This window comes from Mytilus trossulus, chromosome 11 (assembly GCF_036588685.1).
Source record: "Mytilus trossulus isolate FHL-02 chromosome 11, PNRI_Mtr1.1.1.hap1, whole genome shotgun sequence".
Lineage (NCBI taxonomy): Eukaryota > Metazoa > Mollusca > Bivalvia > Mytilida > Mytilidae > Mytilus > Mytilus trossulus.
Genome location: NC_086383.1, coordinates 21,635,298 through 21,656,220, shown reverse-complemented (window position 1 = coordinate 21,656,220; position 20,923 = coordinate 21,635,298). Strand labels below are relative to the sequence as shown.

Below are 20,923 nucleotides of genomic sequence, written 5' to 3'. Positions count from 1 at the left end.
AGATAATAATCAAAAACAGCAAAATTTCCTTAAAATTACCAATTCAGGGGCAGCAACCCAATAACTGGTGGTCCGATTCATCTGAAAATATCAGGGCAGAAAGACCCTAACCAGATGAACAATTTTACCCCAAGTTAGATTTGGTCTAAATGCTTTGGCTTTTGAGTTATAAGCCAAAAACTGCATTGCACCCCTATATTATATTTTTAGCCGTGGCGGCCATCTCAGTTGGTTGACCGGGTCATCGGACACATTTTTTAAACTAGATACCAAATGATGAGTGTGGCCAAGTTTGGTTAAATTTGGCCCAGTAGTTTCAGAGGAGAAGATTTTTGTAAAGAATAACGACGCAGGACGACGACGGACGACGGACGCAAAGTGATGGGAAAAGCTCACTTGGCCCTTCGAGCCAGGTGAGCTAAAAATGATTATTGTAAAGTCATTTATAAAACCCCGGTTATTGTTGGTGAATTAACGAAACTTTTATCGTCATTTTTGGGCTATTATGTGGCGGCCAGGTTTTTTTGGTGGAGTCCGTAGAAAATCACCGAACTTCGGTAGGAAACTAACAGTCCTAGTATAAATATTAGAGTCGAATGCGTCCACAAGAGCTGGGTTCGAATTCACAAACTCAGTGTTGACTTATATTTCGCAATCATGAATGTCCAAAATTCAAATGGGGGAATTTGCTAAAAAGCAAGTTCATTGAAAACAATTGGAAGAACTCTGAAACAGAAGTTATACATATATAAGTCAGTAAGCCTGTGGACTTTAAAAATATAAAACTCAACTATAATGTCGTTTGTTAATGTGTTACACATTTGATTTTCGTTCATATTTTTTCATATGAATCAGACCGTTAGTTTTCTCGTATGGATTGTTTTACATTGTCATTTCGGGCCTTTTTGTAGCTGACTATTCGGTATGGGCTTTGCCCATTTTCGAAGGCCTTACAGTTACCTATAGTTGTTAAAGTCTGTGTCATTTTGGTCTCTTGTTGACATTTGTCTCGTTGGCAATCATACCATATCTTCTTTTTATACATTTTACGAAAATCAAAAACAAAAGAGAAAATCGGTAGAAGAAACCGTTTGTCGTTGTGATTTTATCTCGTGTTAACACTGATACCAAATGACGGATATATAAGCACCTAATATAGAGCATTGTGCGGACTACAACTTTGAATTTTCAGCATGACACAATGCATAAAACAAAAACAACTCTCAGAAATAATACAGACACAAAGTATCTCTCTAATTGTACTCGCAGTTGCTAAATGGTATTTCAAGTCAATATCAAATGGCAAATAGATTATCATTTCACACTTAAATCAATCAATGGATATCCAATAGAAATAGTGTAAATAATGTACATCTATCAACAACAACAAGACGAAACGCGCGTCTGGCGTATAAAATTAAAATACTTGTACCTTTAATAACGTTTTACACCACTGGGTCGATGCCACTGCTGGTGAACGTTTCGTCCCCGAAGAGTATCACCAGTTCAGTAGTCAGCACTTCTGTGTTGACGTGTATATCAATTGTATGATTTTTTTTAAATTCCCTGTTTACAAAACTTTGAATTTTTCGAAAAACTAATGATTTTCTTATCCCAGGAAAAGACTACCTTAGCCGTATTTTTAACAACTTTTTTGTTTTTTTTGTCCTAAATGTTCTTCAACTATGTACTTGTTTGGCTTTTTAACTATTTTGGTCTGAGAGTCACGGATGAATCTTTATGTTGACGAAACGCACGTCTGGCGTATTAAGTTATAATCCTGGTACCTTTGACAACTATTTATCATTTGCAGTCTCTGATTAAGGCTTGCACCGATTACTGTTTTCAAAATTAATTCACACATTGAGTTAGTTATGACATGATCTATTTAATGCTATAAATCTTTTTCATTTTCACTGATGACAACATACAACCTACATATATGACAAGATATGACTTCAATATTTGAAGTCAGTATTTGGTGGGATTCGTTATACGTAGTCTTGTATGATATGTCTTATGTACTATCATTTGTCTGTTTGTGTTTGTCTTTTTCGTTTTTTAGCCATGGTGTTGTCAGATTATTTTTGATCTATAATTTGATTGTCCCTCTGGTATATTTCGCCTCCTTCTTTTTGTAGCTCATATGATTGTCAATTTTAAATTATCATTTCATTCTCAACGTCATTTACATATACCGAATTTAAAAGAGGAGATCCAGATTCCACTTGCATAAGTGCAATAGAAATATCTGATTAAATTATATTCCTTTTAACACATGAAAGAGTTAATACACAGTCCGTCGCCAAAAATAATAGTTATCTTTTTGTTTTTGCTATACATTTGATATGAAAACACCATTTTCCGAACAACTTTTTTGAAGACATTGATTATCGGATTTTTACAAACGTTGAATTGTCTTAGGCATATTTCTTTATTTAGTCATAGTTTTGTCTTTAGTTGTTTTGTTTTCCTTTGATGTTAAAACGTAAAATACTGTTTCAGTTCAATTTATTTCGTTTGAAATATGTAGCTAATTTCTGAACTGAAATTTTAATTGTTTTTATCTCAAGAAAAATTGAAAATGCTCCACTGCAAAAATACAACTGCATTAATCTGTAACAATGCTTACAATTAAACCATAATTGTCTAAAATCTGTTATGAATCAAAGTAGTTTATTATGTAATATATATTTTCAGAAGTCCCAAATGACGAATACCTATGGCAACATTGATTTAATAACATTTAAAAACCTCACTGTTATACCATATCATATAAATTGTGGTCATGATTTAAATAGAAGTGTTAATGTAGTGATCACCAAGGAAGCAAACCAAAGGACAACAACATTCAAAAGATGTCTAGAGAGCAGCATACGGTCTACAACAACAAATATGTGTATCTATAGCATATCAGAGTCCTGATCGTCTCAATCTTTTGTTTTTATTATTCAACAATATTGCTTGCTGTTAACAATTAACTTCACTAGTCTAGCATTCTAGTGAAGAGTCTCTTTATTTTCAAAAGAGGTTTTTCCATCTGTCTAACAATCTTAACTATAACTTCATTTACAATATAATTATTCGGTTATTTATCACCATGTTTTATAAAAGAGGGACGAAAGATACCAAAGGGATAGTCAAACTCGTAAATCTAAAACAAACTGACAACGCCATGGCTAAAAATGATAAAGACAAACAGACAAACAACAGCACACATGACACAACATAGAAAACTAAAGAATAAACAACACGAACCCCACCAAAAACTAGGGGTGATCTCAGGTGCTCCGGAAGGGTAAGCAGATCCTGCTCCACATGCGGCACCCGTCGTGTAACATTGATATACGCTTTAAGATTAGTTATATACATTTTGTTGTATATCTGATGATATAATTATGATTACTTAGAAAATTGAGTTTTTGTATATAGTTTTGAATTTCAATAAACCAATGCTAAAAACACAATATGAATTTCAGGCGTCCAAAACCGCTTTTCTGAATTGACCTTCCTTAATAACGCTCATAGCCATAACCGAAAACATAGAACAGCCGAAACCAAAAAAGAACCTTTAAAGTAGTCAATCCAATCTATAAGTATATATGATAAGATTTGGCATGAGTGCCAATGAGACAACTCTCCATCCAAGTCACAATTTGTAAAAGTAAACCATTAAACTTATAGATCAAAGTCTTCAACACGGAGCATTAGCTCGTACCGAACAGCAAGCTATAAAGGGTTTCAAAAGTAGTGTATCTACTGTAAAACTATTTAAACATGTAAATCAACGGTCTAATCTATATAATAATAACGAGAAATAATTATGAACGACATCCAGTAAACAAACGACAACCACTGAACATCAGGTAACTGACTTCGGACTGGTACAAACAAAGGCATCGGGTTAAGACGTTTTAATAGGTACCAACCTGCACCTTTACTTGAACCAATAGTTTAAAACCGAGGAAGTTGAAACATCAGTTTTAATAGTAACAATTCAATTTTATAGAATAAAATCATAATTCGTATTTTTGATATTATGACCTCGACCATCATTGAAGAGACATTAATTGTCGAAATGCACATCTACTTTAATAATATTGGCCCTGTAAATATTATAGATACATACATGTACATGGACATTCAACTGAAACAAATACGAACTGTATCTTTAGTTAAATGGAAGACTTATGGTTTAATACCACCAAATCATAGTAGGTCACACCCTGTTGCGTACAAAAATAGGTCGACAAAAATGTTTCCTTCAATTTGACATTGCAGTTATTGATCCTACATTTCATTGAAGTAAAAACTTCTTGGTCATAAACATATATATGTGTTGTTTCATAGCACAATTACTTTTTAATTTTGGATTTCTATAGAATATTTTGGAAACTTGAGATTACATGGTTACTAAATCTCGTACACAGGTTAAAAAGGGGAAATTGTATTGGTTAATTTCTAGTTATTTTGTTATATGCAATGAAATGTTATGTCGAATTTGTGCTATGGTACTGGACAGGATAAAACTTTACTCATGCCAAGTATTTCTTTATTAGAAAAAAAGAGGACTTTTGCACATTATTTTTGAAAAGTGCAAATTTAACAAAGACTAATAAAAGAAATCCGTGGTGGTATTACACCTAATGATCTATTTGTATCAGAAACGAATACACATTATATAATTCTGTTTTTATTCAATAATACTGCCTATGATCTCTTATGCCTATTTCAATTGTGCTCGAACCCTAAAAAAGAGAAAAAAATATGTAATTGATAGTATATCAATAAGATGTTAATTAAACTGTGTTTGTTTTTATTTGTTAAATCATCATCTTAATGATTTAACACTTATTTGCGTATTTCTAAATAAGTTTTCAATGCGAACTGAACAGTTTAAATTCAGACTGTTGACAAAGCATACTTGTCATTGGTTGAATTTTGTCATGTGTGCTTTTAAATTGAATTGTTTCGTATGTTTCCTTTCGGGACCCTTTACAGCGACTTTTGTGGAGAGTTGTCGCTCATTGGCAATTATACCATATCTTCATTATATATCTTTAAAATTGATGAGTTAGACTGCTAACAAATAAAAAAAAAATACATTATGTGAAAAATAATAATATATCATCTACACACGCTTAAAAACAAGAGTTTAACGTCAATCTCTAGATTAACCTTCCGTGACAAGGTAACACTACGAGTATTGAAATTATATTTTTATACAGCGGCTGTGGTCGAGTGGTCTAGAGCGCTGGACATGAGGGTAAGCGATTAGTGCTGTAGTGTATCAAAGGTGTGAGTTCGAATCCCGTTGAGGGACGGACAATAGTTTATCAGCGGAAAATATAACTCTTACACTGTTTGGCGTAATTTTCAGACTAATATATATATCCGATGGACAAGGTATAATTTGAAGTTGTCACTACACACAGGCAGACATAGAAGCGTCAATAAAGCATTGATTTTTTTTTTGTTATTTATACTAACACTTCACAGGCGGCAAGTAACAATGGAGTCAATAGAGCAATGAACGTGTTTTTATTATTTATACTCACGCGTCACAGGCGGCAGGACACAATAAAATCAATAAAGCAATGAATGTGGTATTTTTTAATTTATTATCACGCTTCACAAGCGGCAGGGAACAATAGAGTCAATAGAGCAATAAATGTGTTTTTATATTTTATACGTACGCTTCAAAATCGGCAGGGAACAATAGAGTCAAAAGAGCAATGAATGTGTTTTCATAATTTTTAAACTCACGCTTCAACGGCGGCAGGACACATAAAAGCCAATAGATCAATAAACGTGTTTTTATGATTTACACTCACGCTTCACAGGCAACAGGACTCAGAAGAGTCAATAGAGCAATGAATGTGTGTTTATAATTTATATACTCACGATTCATAGGCGGCAAGACACAGAGAGGTCAATAGGGCAATGAATGCGTTTTCATAATTCATACTCACGATTCACAGGCGGCAGGACACAGAAGAGTCAATAGAGCAATAGATGTGTTTTCATAATTTATTCTCACGCTTCACAGGCGGCAGGACACAGAAGAGTCAATAGAGAAATGAATGTGTTTTCGTAATTTATACTCACGATTCACAGGCGGCAGGACACAGAGGAGTAAATAGAGCAATGAATGTGTTTTCGTAATTTATACTCATGATTCACAGGCGGCAGGACACAGAGGAGTAAATAGAGCAATGAATGTATTTTTATAATTTATACTCACCGTTCACAGGCGGCAGGACACAGAAAAGTCAATAGAAACCCATATCCTGTTGACCGAACCGCTGTTCGACAAGCTATTACACAAGCTCTTTGTCCCATATCAGATTTAGCGAACCCTCGAACTAACTGTATGACTTTGTCTAAATCTGGTTGGTTTAGTTGATTGTTACCAGCTGCAATAAGATACATGATAATATGGGTCTAGATCAGGCATGTTTCGTCTCTGTTCTCTTAAGTTTTCATGATATTTTTCTCTATTTTTCTTTATATCATCCTCAATTGGCCTTATTTTACATTTCAGTCTCCCATCATGTACGTTGTTCTATAATATACTTTTTTCTTTTCTTTTTTATTCCATTGTTTTTTCTTTAATTTATTTTGGCCATTAATTGCGCAGTTTTGCCTTGTCGTCCCACCCAGACCCCTTCACAAGTGCAGTTGCAAAAAAACAATTAGTTAAAACAAAAACTCTATTTGTAACGATTGCATAATTAATTGCCAGTCTTTGTAGATCTTTTTAAGAATCAAGCAATTGAGGTAAAAATTAAAACATGATTAGAAAAAAAAACCACAGTGCTAATCAAACTATCTTAAAAATAATAACCATCATCCTGAGTTAGAAAGTATCAGTCTTTCGCTTGTGTGTGTCTGGTTATTTCAAATAAATTGGTTAGAAAATTAGTTAGAATGATAGCAAATTACAGAGTTATCTCCCCTTATTCGTTAATTTCTAGTGCATTTCAACCAAATTGTATCCTGTATTACCAGGACAGAAAATGAAAATGAATGTTTTTTGTGTGCATAACTACATCTTATGAACTGAAACCAATGTCAAATTGGGTGGGTTTTTTCGGTCATGTTTTAACCACTACCTGATTCTTAGGCAGACTGGCACTTAAGCTGTCGTATGTTCAGTCCATTTCTTGGACTTTCTTATCTTTTCCACATGATCCTATTTATCAAATACGTACAATGATTTTGATGAAATATAGTATATACACCTTTCTATATATTTTGAAACATGCATATTGCCCTCCAAATGTCCTTTTTTATCTTCATCGTTGTGTTGTTGTCTCATTGACGTCTAACCGACATCTCCTGCAGTCGTATGCATGTCTTCTTTCGGAATTTAAAGGACAAATAAGTACGTTAAGACGTTGACTAACTCATACATGTTCTCCCATTTATTTGTATTGTAGGCATGTAATGTAATGTTGTCATTTTAATGATATATTTAACATTGCATTAAAAGCGGGAGGTTTTGCAAGCAACAAAACCAGGTTCAGCCCACCATTATTTCATGAAATGATCTGTAACAAGTTAGGAAAATGGCCATTTTATTGTTATAATTGTATTATAGATCGTTTCTGTATGTGTTGCATTTTAGTGTTTATGTTGTGTCGTTGTTCTAGTCTTATATTTCACGTGTTTCTCTCAGTTTTAGTTTGTAACTGCCGTTGCCTTCATTCATACCAGAATTTTGACTACTGACAAATTGATCAATAATAAATTTAACAACTAGCGCTTTTATGCTAATGACAAAACTGCCATAAACTAATCGGACTATGTTATTGACGCTAAAAATTCAAATTTTCTCGAAATATTAAAATTGCAACACATCATTTATTGCAGTTTTACGTATTTTGCTAGACTTTCCAAATTACGACAATGCAAATTATCATAAATCTAATTCTGAATTCCATTATCGATTGTTAAAGAAAAGGGTTCACAGGCTTAAAACTACATGAGTAATAATTTTTTTTTTCTGAACGAACATAATTGTCTACGTGTCCTAACATAGATTAGTACTTCTATTGGATATCTACACTTAAACGGTTTTATGCATATGAGCTATGGTTTTAGTTGTTACTCTATCATGTCTATAGTAAAGTTTTTCGTCTTAAATGAATTATACATACTCAAAAATCTTTCGTGATGAGCATGGTGTGCTCCAAGAACAAAAGGCAACAAAACGGCTAACATAAACAGACACTTCATTCTGATACCTGAATTGGAAAAAAAGCGTTTTATATATTTTTTAACATAATAAGTATAGTTCTTCCCAAAAACTGAGCTATTACTGTACATAGTAACAATTTCCCTTATATGGATAAAATAAATGACAGTGAAGAAATATCAGTCTGTTTTCATGATTATGAAAAATATACAAGAAAAACAAAGAAAATCATTAGAATAATTATATATATTCAATTGTGCAATATTTGCCATTGAATGTGTTGCCATGGAAACAAGCAGTCCAATTGCACATACACTGATAATGCTATACTGATGATAATAGATCAAAGTGTTACTTGGTGTTGACAGTTTGGACGGAAGCTGGTTGTAAGATTTTGTGGGACGGGGGGGGGGGGGGGGGGGAGAGAAATAATAGATTGTCTAGTGTCAAACATCTCATGCATATTTCGGAAAAAAACAAATTCAATAAATTTGATAGGTACATTGTAGGTTCAATTTCATACAACTCCACACACCCAGAAGAGTCCATCGTTGATTCTCTAAATAAATGATAATTGACCATCTAACCTTCATATAAGGGAAAAATACACGAATTTGATATGAGCTGTTTATTTTTCTTATTAATTCTTAAACTTAATGCTGAAATTGCAAAGCATGTACAGCTATACGTTTGGAATAATATTGTACTATTGGATGATGAGTATAACGTTTTATGTGAAGTTATAAAAAATATAAAATTTGAAAAAGGTCATGCGATAGGGATAGTCTAAGATGAAGAAAATTTGAAAATAATCACTAGAAATCTGAATCAATTGGACAAGGACAGAAATTTCTAGAGGTCAACTAGGGAGCCCCTAAAATAATTAACACAAGGGTCCGTTGGCACACAAATGGAGTAACCAGCAAGGGTGGGTACGGTCGGTCGTCGACTCAATGGTCTCTGCTATTCATTTGACAAATTTCTTGTTTGACGTTCTGACTAGGATGAATTTTCAAAATTTTCCGTAAAATTACGTTTTGCTACGAGAACCCGTGGAAATTCTGTCAGCTTTTGACTGCTGGTTGAGGTTGTGAAACCAGCAGCACCAGCATTACAACCAGCAGCAGAAGGAAAATATACCATCTAGACAATTTTCATATAAGGGGTCCAACTGACTGCCTTACGAGATGGTCCGCTACATTCATACTTCAGTGATCCCGTATATAAGCAACCAAATTTTTCCAAGGAAAAGAAGGGGTTGGCATTCAGGCCCCCTGGGTCCGCCTATGGTAGCACTATTAACATTAGTAATAAGCATTGGATTGTTGAAATTTGAGAAAATAACAATGATCTTAATGGATTTTTGGCAGCGACTCAAATAATGTTGACAATATGATAACTCTTTACACAGGGTAATTTTAAAAGAAGTCTAGTGAAACTATTGTACCTTAAACTAATTAGATCAGATACTTTTTTTTTATTCTAATATAAAGTATTAAGCCCCAAATATACACAGAATTTTTTTCATAAAATATGACTACAAGAAAACTCAAAATTTGCATTTTTTATTCCTTAGGGAAATTAACATTGGAAAGGGAAATAAATCACCAAAATGAGGCTTGTGTGTCATTTTTTGGTCGATTTTCTTACAATTCATGTAAAATATGATACTTTGATTGGATTGAAAGTTCTTATTTCACTATATTATATTATCTTTTGCTCATGAAATGTAAAACACCGAAGTTTTATGAGTTACTGTATTTTAATTTTTTTTGCACATTTTTCATTATAAAAATATATAGCTTTGTGACTATTTTGAAAAAAATAATGTGAATATTTGGTATTTGTATAACCCCGTGAACTTGCGGCATGAGTCCGTGAAGTTCGGCACGGGTTACATTAAAGATTTTAGGTCTATAATCGACACTATGGCTGCTTTACACGCAAGACCGTATAAAAATATATACAAATTTATTCACACAAGTTTACAGTTCGAAAGCTAAGGGATGACTGCCCAAGCAACAGTTTCCAAAACATAAATTAAGTCAAAGATAAGGGTATTAAAACATTATAAAAGGTTCTCATAAAATATAAATATAATTGTCCAATGTTATGTAATGATAATAGGATTATTGTCCTCCGGCTGAACTTAGTAAAATAGCGATAATTGCTTCTTTTGAAGTTGAGTGTAAGTTTAGCACTTTTGACAGCCATCGGATTAAGTTGTAAAATAGTAAATCTATAATCTCTTTGGGTATTTGAAATAAGAAACATTATATTTAAGAATAAAGAAACATTTAAAACAAGAAATATTCAACTTAAAACTAAAACGAGAAATATTCAATTTAAAACGAAAGTTCATATAAATAATTAAAACGAGAGTTCATATATAGATATTCAAAACGAGAGTTCATATGAGTATTCAATTCAAAACGAGAGTTCATATAAATATTCAATTCAAAACGAGAGTTCCTGAAAAGCACTTTGCAAATTATAGTAAAAGTTCATGAAGTCACTTTTCTTCCGGTTATATTTGTATCCGTAAATTATATTTGTTTACCATCTACCTTGTTTATAAAGAAACTTTAAACCGAAAGAAACTTTAAACCACCAAACGAAGAACATGTACTATGAATTTCATTGAAACTCCATCACAGAAAGATGTTTCTCAAAGTAAGTATATATTTTTTTAGATTTAACTTTAAAACAGAAGTCAATGTTTATAACATATTATACATGACTGTGATTTTTTTGTCTGTGACTTGCTGTCCTACATTATAAATTTTGTTATGACAAGGAAAATGACTTTATACCCATATATATGTGATAGGCTTTGATCAGATTAATAGAAACATTCAGATTGAACCATTTTTATCAAACAAGATGAACAATCAATATATCGTGCATGAATGCGCCCGGGCATACCTTAAGTAGTCCTTAAGTAATGCTTATTTGTTTTTTTCTATAAAAATATTTAAAACTACCAAGATAGACTTTACAAGGCTCGAGCATACCTTTAATAGTAGATCGTGGAAATAATTATTCACTGTAAGAAAATATTAAAAACACAAACTATATTGGATTTATCAACTTACTTGTACTTGGTGTCATCCTGGTTTGCCAACTTTTCATTTCAGGCATATTTAAATAGGTGGAATTGTTGTTTTAACGATTATAGTTTATTTCAGAATTGTCGTAATGTTTTTTACCTTTTATTTTACCTATAAAAACTTAAAGGGGCACTAGCTGTCAAATTCATGGTCACCGATTTGTCACAGACAGTTAATAAAACACAGCAATCTGATTGGCCGAATTCATCTGGTTACCTGTTTATTTATACTAGTTACCAGAAACCAGAAAAATGTGAGCAATGGGATTGCTCAGTTTAATTAATTTCCTAAGTAAACCGGAAGTTTAGTCCTTCCAAATTCAATGGTCTGGAAAAAGGTCAATAATTCTCATCTCAAGTGTGTTATACTGTTTGAGGGGTATTCTCAAGGAACATGAGAGTTGTTTCATTGTAAAGATAATTCAATTACCGAAAGACTGGTGTACTTTTATTCGTGAAAGGGGCAAGGGAAAGTAATAAAATATTGGTTGAAGCGAACACATTGAAAATTCCCGTTAGCTACCTTGTGTTTTTTTTGTACTGGTATGGATAGTAAACCCCATATTGACAGAAACAAGTGCCTGTGAATTAAATAGCGAGTTGAACTCAGATGACGATATAAGCGATGTCAACATAAATAAACTAATGATTAGATATAAATAGATGAGGCCAACACGTGCAGTTGGATTTTTATAGGTCTGTTTAATTTTATTTTATAGATTAAAAATGTATGTTTCTCGTCGTTTTTACATGTTGAAGAAAGATTCTTAGTGGATCAAATCAGTCATCAAACGATTTACCTTTGTTTCACTCTCAATGTTGACATTCCTTTTCTTTAAATAAACAATACATGTACAAAACATGCGTTGTCCATCTCTAGTAAAGGGGTTAAATCGAAGTTCACATGAATACGGATTTAATGAGGTCGAATTGCAAGTGAATAATTTATTACACAGTTAGACTCTGATATAACTGAAGACGAAGTAGTAGCATCAATAAAAAATGAAGTCCGGTAAAAGTTCAGGTAACAATGGACTAATAAGTGAAATGTTTTCTGCATGTCCTGACGTATTTGCGCCAATATTAAAGACTCTGTTTAATTACATTTATAGTTCGGGAATATACCCAGATTCATGGTCAGAATGTCTAGAAGTTGTTGTCCCAAAGAGTGGTGATCTATCCGATCCTAATAATTATCGTCCGATTGTATTGATCAGTGTTTTATCGAAACTTTATACTACTATTTTGACAAATCGTTTACATAGTTGGTCCGAAGAAGAAGACATATTAATCGATAACCAATTTGAATTTAGACCCGGTAAGTCAACTGTAGACGCTATATTTATTTTATTTGGAATAATTTCGCATACACTTCAAAATAAACAAAAACTTTATTGTTCGTTTGTGGATTTCCGTAAAGCGTTCGACAAAATTAGCAGGAGGATTCTCATTTATAAACTATTACGGAGTGGTGTTAGTTCAAAATTTGTAACTATGGTTAGATCAGTGTATTCTTCTGTAAAAATGCGAGTCAAAACTGCCGATTTACTGTCCGACTCATTCGAAAATTTTCTTGGTGTAAAACAAGGGGAGCCCTTATCACCTTTACTGTTTTTATTTTTTATAAATGACTTGATTGAAGACTTGAACATTAGTCCTTCAGCTGACACAGTTAACATTAATGAAGTTCTGATATACTTAATACTATTTGCAGACGATACTATATTATTTGGGAAATCTCCTGAAATTCTACAGGAACTACTTGATAAACTACTTATTTATTGTAATAAAAGGAATACAGAAGTAAATATTAACAAAACGAAAGTTGTTGTATTAAAAAATGGCTGGCAACCCGTAACTGCAAAAAATTTCTACAACAACGAAGAACTAGAAATTGTCGATTCGTATATATATCTTGGTATGCTGATACACTGTAATGGAAAAAAAAATTAAAACACAGAAGCGATTAGCCTTACAAGGTTCACGATCTTTGGCAGCTCTGAATAATTCTACAAATGGTTTATACTTGACGAAGAAAAAGAAATGTGATTTGTTCGATAGTATGGTTGCGTCTGTGATAAATTATGCTTCGGAAATTTGGGGTTTCCATCGTGGAAATGATGTTGAAATTATTCATTATCGTTTTTGTCTATCTATTTTGAAACTGGGTAAAAGTACGCCAAATGTATTTTTATATGGCGAACTAGGGCGTTTGCCAATGAATGTAATAAGAAAACAAAAAGTTTTAAAATACTGGTTAAAAATTGTAACTCATAAACCACTTATTGTGTATGATATCTATATATTGTTACTCAGAGATGCAAATACTGGTAAAACTAATTGGGTTTCTAATGTTCGTGACCTATTGTTTAGTATTGGTTTAAACTTTGTATGGTACCAGCAGTCTGGTATGAATATATCATTAGATGTAAAAAAAAACTAGATTAAAAGATCAATATATTCAAAGCTGGTCTGCATCTATGCAGGATTGTGAGAAACTTACTATGTACAGAATTTTGAAATTAGATTTTTGTTTTGAAGATTACGTAGATTATAACTATAATTCACATTTTTTCACAAAGCTACGTAGTGGTACTATGAAGTTAAATGTTGAGATAGGCCGTTATACAAATATACTAAGAGAAAACAGATTATGTACTTGCTTTAATATGAAAAGCGTTGAAGATGAGTACCATTTTACTTTAGTGTGTCCTGTGTATAGACATGTACGACTGCAGTTTTTACCAAATTATTACTGTTCATGGCCAAATGTGACAAAACTTATGTATTTGTATCAAACCAAATCTAGATCTTTAGTTGGAAAATTATGTAATCATTTGAAATCTTTCTGGCAGATTAGATCACATTTAATTAGTTGATCATTTTTCTATTGTACTATCTTATGAAATTGTTCTCTGTTGTTTAATGTGTGTCACAATGTAAATATGTTTGTGTTGCTATAGCATGTAACTACTGCTTTGCAAATAAAGAATTCATTCATTCATTCATTCAATATAATTTAGACCATTGGACCATTTTGCCTGCCAAAAGCGAATTATCATTTCACTATTTTACTTTCATTATTGATTGAACAAAAACAAATCATACTATAGCTTTTATACATTTCGTAGCTAGGAAGATATTATAATCACCTATTAAGGGGGAACCCAACACTATACCCCAAAAAATTCCTTTCGTTTAATTTTTCTTAAATTTTTTTCATTGATAAACTAGGCCAACCTTAACATCTTGTAAAAATTTTAAAAGATTTGAACCATAGGTTTAAAAGATTTAAAAAAAATTGCCAGAACTTTAATAGGGGGTATCAGAATCAGCCCCGAAAAGAATGCTGTGCTTCTTGTATTTGGAGAAGAATTTTTTTTTTGAAAAAAAATTTGTCGTTTAATTTTTTAATAAAACTAAGCATTTGGAGTGCTATACTAGTCGGTTGTTCTTGCAAAATTTTTTTAAAATTTAACCGTTAAAATTTTTGGAATTTAAGTTTAAATTAGGCCCCACCCTCAAATTGGTTCATTAAATAAGAGCAAAATCTATTCAAAAAGTACATAATGGCCATAATTTTGTTTGTCTTTTGAACTAGGCTTTAGCTATTTGGCATGTGGATGTATCATCACAGGATTAGTGTCTCGCATCATGATGACCTTTGTGTGACCTTCAAATGTGACCTCAAGGTCAACTTTATGGGTGTTTTTCCGTGAAAAACACAACCATGTAGGCCATAACTTCTTTGCCTTTTGACCTAGGCCTTACATCTTTAGCATGTGGATGTATCACCATGAGGTGGTGTGCCTTCTTAAAATGTTGACCTTCATATGACCTTGCACTTTGACCTCAAGGACGATAATTGTGGTTTTTTTGGTAAGAAACACTTGTACAGGTCATGACTTTCATTTAGTTATGAATTCATATGTATTTTAAAAAATCATATAACAAAAGCTTAAATCGGCCATACAACAATATAGACACATTTTATGACATTTAAAGCCATTCAATGCACACGGAATACATAATGGACATGTAGTCACATACAATTGTTTTAAAAGGGAATCGTTTCTATTGAAGCACAGTGTACGTACTTAAATACTCAACAGACAGCGAGGTGAAAACTTTCTTGGAATCATACAAAAGGAGGAGTTATGCCAAATAACTATATACCAATTAAGGGACAGAGGGACAGGGGTAAAAATATCCCCCCCCCCCAAACCGACAATCAGTTGCAGTGGGAACAAAAGGATGTTATTGATTTTTGATTTGAGATACGAGCTGTTGAAATTAAAAGCATGACACACCAAAAATACATATGATATATAGGCAAAAGCTTTAAAGTTGGCAGATGCTTTAGATGATCGAGATTTCAATTTTCTGGTCGTTTGGCCAGATTTAAAAATATACGATTCAAAACATAACGTCAAAACCATTGGTTCAAAGAATTACGGCTTATGAGAGATGAAATAGAGCTGACTGTGCAAAATCCTTATACTGTTAAATCAAGTTCGTTAAACATAGACCTTTTTTAGTATTTCCGCAGAGGTTTATAAATATGACAATTAGATACAGCTGTTTTTTAGTTAAAAGCACGGCAGTTACAAGTTTCACATTATTTTTGGGCCCCTTATTATGATAGAGAATGATTACTCTATTCGGTAATAATCTTGAATTGAGACTTGAAAATGAACATTTTCACTAGTCACTTGCAATAACACCACACTTTCTTTTTTATATTTATTTCAAAATTGCATTTGATAACAAAAAATCGGAAAGATACACAAACATGACAATGTAACAACAAAAGAAAATAACAAATTTTGCTATCCCTTCGAAATTGAAATTTGATAAAGCGAAAATAACATGTTCTATTGATATCATACACTAGAACACACCCGTGATATCGTGGGTCCGTGACTGAATAAAAGTATATTTCTATCCGTAAGCCTTATTTTAGTATTCTAACTGATTAAAATACCTCAATGGTAACAATTTGACAATTTAGTAGTGTCAACCCTGTGATTATGACCCGTGTATAAAGCATATTAATCCTGAATACACCGTTTGGTGGTGCGCCTGTCAGATGCGGAACGTACAGATAAGGTAATCGGTAACAGGTGATTATACTATTGGTATCGGTATCGGACTCGACCCGGAACTTCTTAATTATTGGCAATATTAATTACGTGGAAAACAAAAGGGCCTAGAGTAGTGTAATTTTTAATCTATACCTTTGTACTATATTAGTTATATATACAGTTGAATTCTTTGATTCGTCGTTTTTACGTGATGACGGCTGACAAATTGGACCTCGTAATTTTAGTATTATAGATGTGTAGTTTCAGTTTCAACTATCATGATTCTAAATATAGACTTTACTTTCCTTAAAATTGCGGAATGAATAGAAGACACCCGTTAATTGTCTACACATGTCAAGATAAAGGTTGGAAAAAGATACTAGAAAGATATAGTTTTTTTTTATTCAGATGTAGTGTTTTTTGGACTGAATGAGATGTTTTTTTCTTCTTTTTGCCTTGTTCCGTGACATGTTAATGATGCACTGGTGGTTGAGTATCCCTCTGGGTATCTTCGAACTTTTCACATAAATATAAATCATTCAATAGCCATGGAGTACAATATACTACTGAATTTTATGACAGTGTACGTAATAAATAAAAATACCAATAGTTGTCTATCTGAAAATGTAAACTGTATTGCTAATTATAATATACTTGATAATGACAATATACTTGTACATGTTAAAGATCAAAACACACAGATTAAACCTAGTAATGAAAATGTTGATCAGTGTGAAAGTAGTCGATCATGTGACATAGACAAAAGGTCGTACTTTGAATTGTGTAATGATTTAAATGTAACAGACCATTTTACTGCAGTTGAAATATACAATTTATTTTCAGAAATCATTGCTAATTTCTATTCAGATTTTTTCAATGATGATTTATACGACAGAGATTTAAATAGTTCATATTCCTATGACACTTGTGGTCGTTCACCGAATGTAAATAGTACCTTTAACAGTAATCATGTCATTAATGATGTTAATATTTTATGTTTAAACTGTTGTGGCATAAAGTCCAGAATGCAATATCCAGAATTTGAAAATATAATTAAAAAGCACGATATCGTATGTTTTGTTGAGACGAAAACGGACGATATTGATGTCATAAATTTTCCTGGTTTTCACTTTGAAATGAAAAACAGAAAAACGGTGAATTGCAGACGATCAGGAGGTATTATAGTTGGTTATACGGAAAAGTTAAAGAACATGATAGAAATTAAAGAAACAGATTGTAAATACGTTCTGTGGTTTCAAGTAAACGGGAAAGTTTTTAATTTAGACAAACCCGTTGTTTTTGGCGTTGTTTACATTCCTCCGGAATATACTAAGTATTCATCAGATGAAGCGATTAATCAGATTGAACAAGAATACTTATGCTTTTCAAATTATTCAAATTATATATGCCTCTTAGGCGACTTTAATGCCAGAACAGGTTGTGATGATGATTTTATAATTATAGATGAAAATGAACATGGTGAAAATAATTTATCTGATTTTATCGAAAATCCCGTTAATGCTCTCAAAGATCTGTCTTTTCCTATTAAACGTGTAAATATGGATAAAGGAAAAAATAGATATGGAAATATGCTGTTGAATTTTTGTAAAGGTAACGGCGTTTTCATACTAAATGGGAGAATGGGAAGGGATCAAAATTTAGGGCGATTTACTTGTCGTAATGCCAGTGTAGTTGATTATTGTATCAGCAGTCCTGGACTTCTAAAATCATTTAAGGACTTTGAAGTTTTAGATTCAAGTAAATTATTGTCAGATGTTCATAATCCTATTTCTGTCACTTTTAATTGTAATAAAAATGTGGTAAATGACCATGCAGAAAATGTTGATTGTAATAGTCATTATAATACTGTTGAGAAAACAAATAGATGGGATTCTGAAAAGATAAAAGATTTTCAAAATAATATTGACGTTGAAAAAGTTTTGGAATTAGAATACAAACTTTGTAATACTGATTTGAATGATGTTAATAAAAATGTAATTAATACATTTATAGGTGATTTATGTAACATTTTTGTCAGGTGTGGGCAAGCTACTTTTGGTATCTCTTCCGTAAAACGGAATAAAAACAAAGGTAAAAGTGGAAATAAAAATAAACCATGGTTTGATGTGGAATGTAAATTTGCGCGCCAAAATTACCGAAAATTAAAGAGACGATTTAAGTCTAAAAATAGTTGCCAAAACCATTTAGACATGTTAAATGCCGAAAAAATTTATAAAAAGGTTCTCGATAACAAAAAAAGAAATTTTAGAAATGATCTTTCAAACAAAATTCAAAATTTGCGTGGCAACAATCCGAAAGAATTTTGGAAAATTTTAAATAAAGGAAAGAAGAAAAAGCAACCGGATATTGATATAGGAAAATTACACGATTTTTTCAAAAAGTTAAACGCTGCACCGGAAGATGATCAAACTGTGCGTTTTCCCGACATTGATCCCATGCAAAGTGAGCAGCTAAATGAGAATATAAATTCGCCTTTCTCACAAGATGAAATTCTTCGGTGCATTAAGAAACTGAAGAATGAAAAAGCTTGTGGAGAAGACGAAATTATAAATGAATACATAAAATCCACATCTACCCAGTTTATTTGTATTTATGAGAAACTCTTTAATATTATATTCGATAAAGGCTTAATTCCACAAAGTTGGCTTATTGGTACTATTAAACCAGTATATAAAAATAAAGGTGACTCTAAAGATCCAAAGAACTATAGACCAATCACTATTGTTAGTTGCTTGGGAAAATTATTTACTGGAATACTAAATAAAAGATTAAATGATTTTTCAGATGAATTTATTATCATACAAGAAAACCAGAGTGGTTTTCGCCAAAAGTATTCTACTACAGATAATATATTTACCTTATATTCTTTTTTTGAATTGTTGAAATGCAAGAAGAAGAAGTTATATTGTGCCTTTGTAGATTTTGAGAAGGCATTTGATACTGTATGGCGAGATGGTTTGTTTTATAAAATGCTATTGAATAATATAAATGGTAAGATGTATAATGTAATATTGAATATGTACAGTGATATTAAATCTCGTATATCATATAATTATTGTTATTCGGAATACTTTGCTTGTGATAATGGTGTACGACAAGGGGAAAACTTATCACCTTTCCTATTTTCATTATTTTTGAATGACTTAGAAAATTTCTTAGTCAGTAAAAATATCACAGGACTTCAAACTATTTCAGAAGATTTGGAGAGAGAATTGGAAATATACTTAAAGTTTTTTATTATTTTGTACGCAGATGACACGGTATTGCTGGCCGAAACAGCACAGGACCTGCAGACTCAACTCAATGCCTTTCATGAATATTGTAAGGTTTGGAAATTGAAAGTAAACGTTGACAAAACCAAAGCTTTAGTGTTTGGTTTTGGACGTTTGCCCCAAAATCTCAAATTTTCTTACAATAACACTAACATTGAGATCGTAAAGCAGTGTAACTATTTGGGAATTATTTTTACTAGAACGGGGAACTTTAATATGACAAAAAAACATTTATCAGATAAGGCCTTAAAAGCCATGTACGAAGTCCTGAAAATGGGAAGGATGTATCAGCTCTCCATTAAATGTCAGCTAGATCTTTTTGACAAAATTGTCAAGCCCATATTGTTGTATGGGTCTGAAGTATGGGGTTTTAGTAATAATGAGGTATTAGAAAAGATACATTTGAAATTCTGTAAATTACTTTTAAATCTAAAATCCTCAACACCAAACTATATGGTTTACGGGGAACTAGGTCGCCATCCGGTTGACATAGATATAAAAATTCGAGCAGTATTATTTTGGGCAAATTTGATATCCGGCAAACAAGCAAAGTTTTCCTGTATATTGTATCAACTTTCTCGCCATATGAATGTTCATTTTAACATGCAGACTAAATTGATTCTTTTTGTCAAAAAAATATTTCAAGATTGTGGTTTTTCATTTATATGGGAAACACAAAATTTTATAGATAAAGATTGGTTAAAAACTGTAATAAAGCAAAGACTGTTAGACCAGTTTCTTCAGAATTGGAATTCGCTAATTCAAATTTCGCCAAAAGCTATTAACTATAAAAATTTTAAGAAAAACTGGGAATTTGAGGAATATTTTAACATTTTGAACTTTAAAGATGCCGTTGTTCTTTGTCGATTTCGAACCACCAATAACAAATTGCCGATTGAAACAGGAAGGTGGCAAAAAGTACTGAGAGAAAACCGTGTTTGTCATCTATGTGAAAATCGACAAATTGGTGACGAATATCACTATCTATTGGAATGTAATTTTTTCGATCAAAAACGTACAGAGTATTTATCCTCCTATTTTGTGCAACGACATAATACATTTAAATTTTTGGAACTTATGTCGAGTACAAGAAAACCAGTCCTGAAGAAACTTTGTTTATTTATAAAACATATTAATACTTGTGTTTGTCCTCCTGGCTAGAGACTTCTGTAACCTCTCTCCTTGTTTTGTATATATTGTAAATAGTTATTGTTGTTATCTCTGTACTGATGTTATG

At 32.2% G+C, this 20,923-nt stretch overlaps 2 protein-coding genes across 2 annotated transcripts; one reads left to right on the top strand and one right to left on the bottom strand.

Moving 5' to 3' along the window:
• Positions 1-4,677: 4,677 nt before the first annotated feature.
• On the bottom strand, positions 4,678-11,494 carry LOC134690869 (uncharacterized). The gene is made up of 4 exons (XM_063550996.1): positions 11,296-11,494; positions 8,163-8,249; positions 6,245-6,416; positions 4,678-4,748 (listed from the first exon to the last, which is right to left on the bottom strand). The coding sequence occupies exons 1-4, from the start codon at positions 11,339-11,341 to the stop codon at positions 4,727-4,729; spliced, it is 327 nt and encodes a 108-aa protein (XP_063407066.1). The 5' UTR covers positions 11,342-11,494; the 3' UTR covers positions 4,678-4,726.
• Positions 11,495-17,131: 5,637 nt separating this feature from the next.
• Positions 17,132-20,923, top strand: LOC134690868 (uncharacterized). The gene has a single exon (XM_063550995.1). The coding sequence runs from the start codon at positions 17,419-17,421 to the stop codon at positions 20,845-20,847; it is 3,429 nt and encodes a 1,142-aa protein (XP_063407065.1). The 5' UTR covers positions 17,132-17,418; the 3' UTR covers positions 20,848-20,923.

Coding starts and splice junctions, on each gene's coding strand:
- LOC134690868 (XM_063550995.1), top strand. CDS start 17,419: ATGCAATATCCAGAATTTGAAAATATAATTAAAAAGCACGATATCGTA.
- LOC134690869 (XM_063550996.1), bottom strand. CDS start 11,341: ATGCCTGAAATGAAAAGTTGGCAAACCAGGATGACACCAAGTACAA. Junction 6,417..8,162: donor TCATCACGAAAGATTTTTGA/GTATGTATAATT, acceptor ATCTTATTGCAG/CTGGTAACAATCAACTAAAC. Junction 4,749..6,244: donor TGTCCTGCCGCCTGTGAACG/GTGAGTATAAAT, acceptor TCTCTTTTTTAG/GGTTCGAGCACAATTGAAAT.